The sequence below is a fragment of the Merops nubicus genome, unplaced genomic scaffold (genome assembly GCF_000691845.1).
Source record: "Merops nubicus isolate BGI_N331 unplaced genomic scaffold, ASM69184v1 scaffold28686, whole genome shotgun sequence".
In the NCBI taxonomy this organism is placed as follows: Eukaryota; Metazoa; Chordata; class Aves; order Coraciiformes; family Meropidae; genus Merops; species Merops nubicus.
Window position 1 is genome coordinate 3,441 of NW_008616034.1, and position 1,445 is coordinate 4,885.

The 1,445-nt window shown below is 58.8% G+C and overlaps 1 protein-coding gene across 1 annotated transcript in view; it reads right to left on the bottom strand.

Moving 5' to 3' along the window:
- PI4K2A (phosphatidylinositol 4-kinase type 2 alpha) overlaps positions 1–1,021 on the bottom strand; it is a 3,315-nt gene extending 2,294 nt beyond the window's left edge. The window contains exons 1-4 of the mRNA XM_008942731.1: positions 968–1,021; positions 501–701; positions 126–257; positions 1–42 (exon numbers count right to left, since the gene is read on the bottom strand). The exon at positions 1–42 is cut by the window's left edge and continues 148 nt beyond it. Of these exons, the coding sequence (XP_008940979.1) occupies positions 1–42; positions 126–257; positions 501–701; positions 968–1,021 (429 nt within the window). The remainder of the gene's footprint in view (positions 43–125; positions 258–500; positions 702–967) is intronic.
- Positions 1,022–1,445: the final 424 nt, after the last annotated feature.

Here is a 1,445-nt window from a genome sequence, read left to right on the forward strand (position 1 = left end):
AGCGTCCTTGTAGCCTTCCACAAAGAGCTGGAAGGAGCCCACCTGAAGCAGGGAGAGGCCGCGTTACCGGGGGCTGCAGAGGAGGGGTGAGCGGTGCCGGCGGGCGCGGTGCCCGTTAGCCCTACCTTGGGTGGCAGCCCAATGCGGTTGAAGCGCTGGCCAACCTTCGGCACCTTCTCCAGGGCCAGCCTCTTTCCTCGGGACTTCACTCTGTCAATGGCACTGTAGTTGAAGGTCTCGCTGGCCAGATACACCACCTGTGGGGATAGGAGCGCAGATGTCAGCAGGACCTCCTGGCAACTGTCACACGACTGGCTGCTAAATCCCACGGCTCTGCCCGGTACGGGGGTCCCCACAGCTTGAGCAGGAGCAGTCCCAGTCCAAAGATCTCAACGCTCCATCTCCAAGGTCAGCAGTGCCTCAAGACAAGGCGCAAGCAGAGCTGGGCAGGAGTGCACAAAAGCCTCCCTTGGAGAAGATCCCAGCAGCTGTCCCCTCACCTTTGTGCGGGGAACAATGTTGAGTTCCAGTTTCTGGTCCACTAGACTGGCACCCGCCTCCGACAGGTAGCCCTGGTTGAGGACAAGGCAGTCTCTCCCAAAGCAGCAGGGGCAGCACAACTTCTGCAGCCACTTGGTCCACTTGGGGTTCAGGTGCCCGTACGGCTCTTCGTTTTTGGGTTTGAAGACACCAATGATTTTCTGTAAGCAGGAGAGAAGGGGTCTCACTCAAAGCAGTTGGCAGAGTTGGGACACTCCCCCCTGCGCCAGCCCACAGTGGGAACGCTCAGAACAAGCCAGAAACAGCGCCCCACCAGGGTGATAACGTGCCTCTGGAACCAGGCAGATCCCATAGCTCCTGAGAGGAGGACAGGCAGACAGGGACTGTAAGGGACTCTTCCCCAGGCAGAGCCCTGTCCCAAGAGAGCAGTATGCTGCCCAAAGACCTTTATACCCAGTTCATTCACCTGGAAAGGACCCTCCTTGACCCAAAAGACACCAGTCTGGCCCCTGGTAAACATCACAGGCCCATCCCAGTGACCTTTGGATGCCTAGGGAGAGCTACTGCTCATCGTTGCTCGTTACTTCCATGCAGGAGAGGGAGAGCATTCTGTGCCCTAGCTCCAAAATCCATCAAACAGAGCAGATTCTGAACTGATCAGAGGAAATGAGACCAGAACAGGTGAGCAGCTGGATGACCCCTAAGGAGCCTGGGGCTCTGTGCTGGGGGTCCCTGCTAGAGGCAGCAGAGGACAGGCTCTCTGGGTACTCTGTGGGCAAGAGGGCACAGGCTTTCAAACCAGCCACCAGCCAGTCCCTTAATCCAGTCTCACTCACTTCGACCCCACCGCGGGGCCAAAAACACAGATACTCCCCCTGCTGCAGGCAGCACAGCAGCCTCGTGCTGGGGGCTGCACCACTGCCCAGTCCCACCGCCGAGTCAAG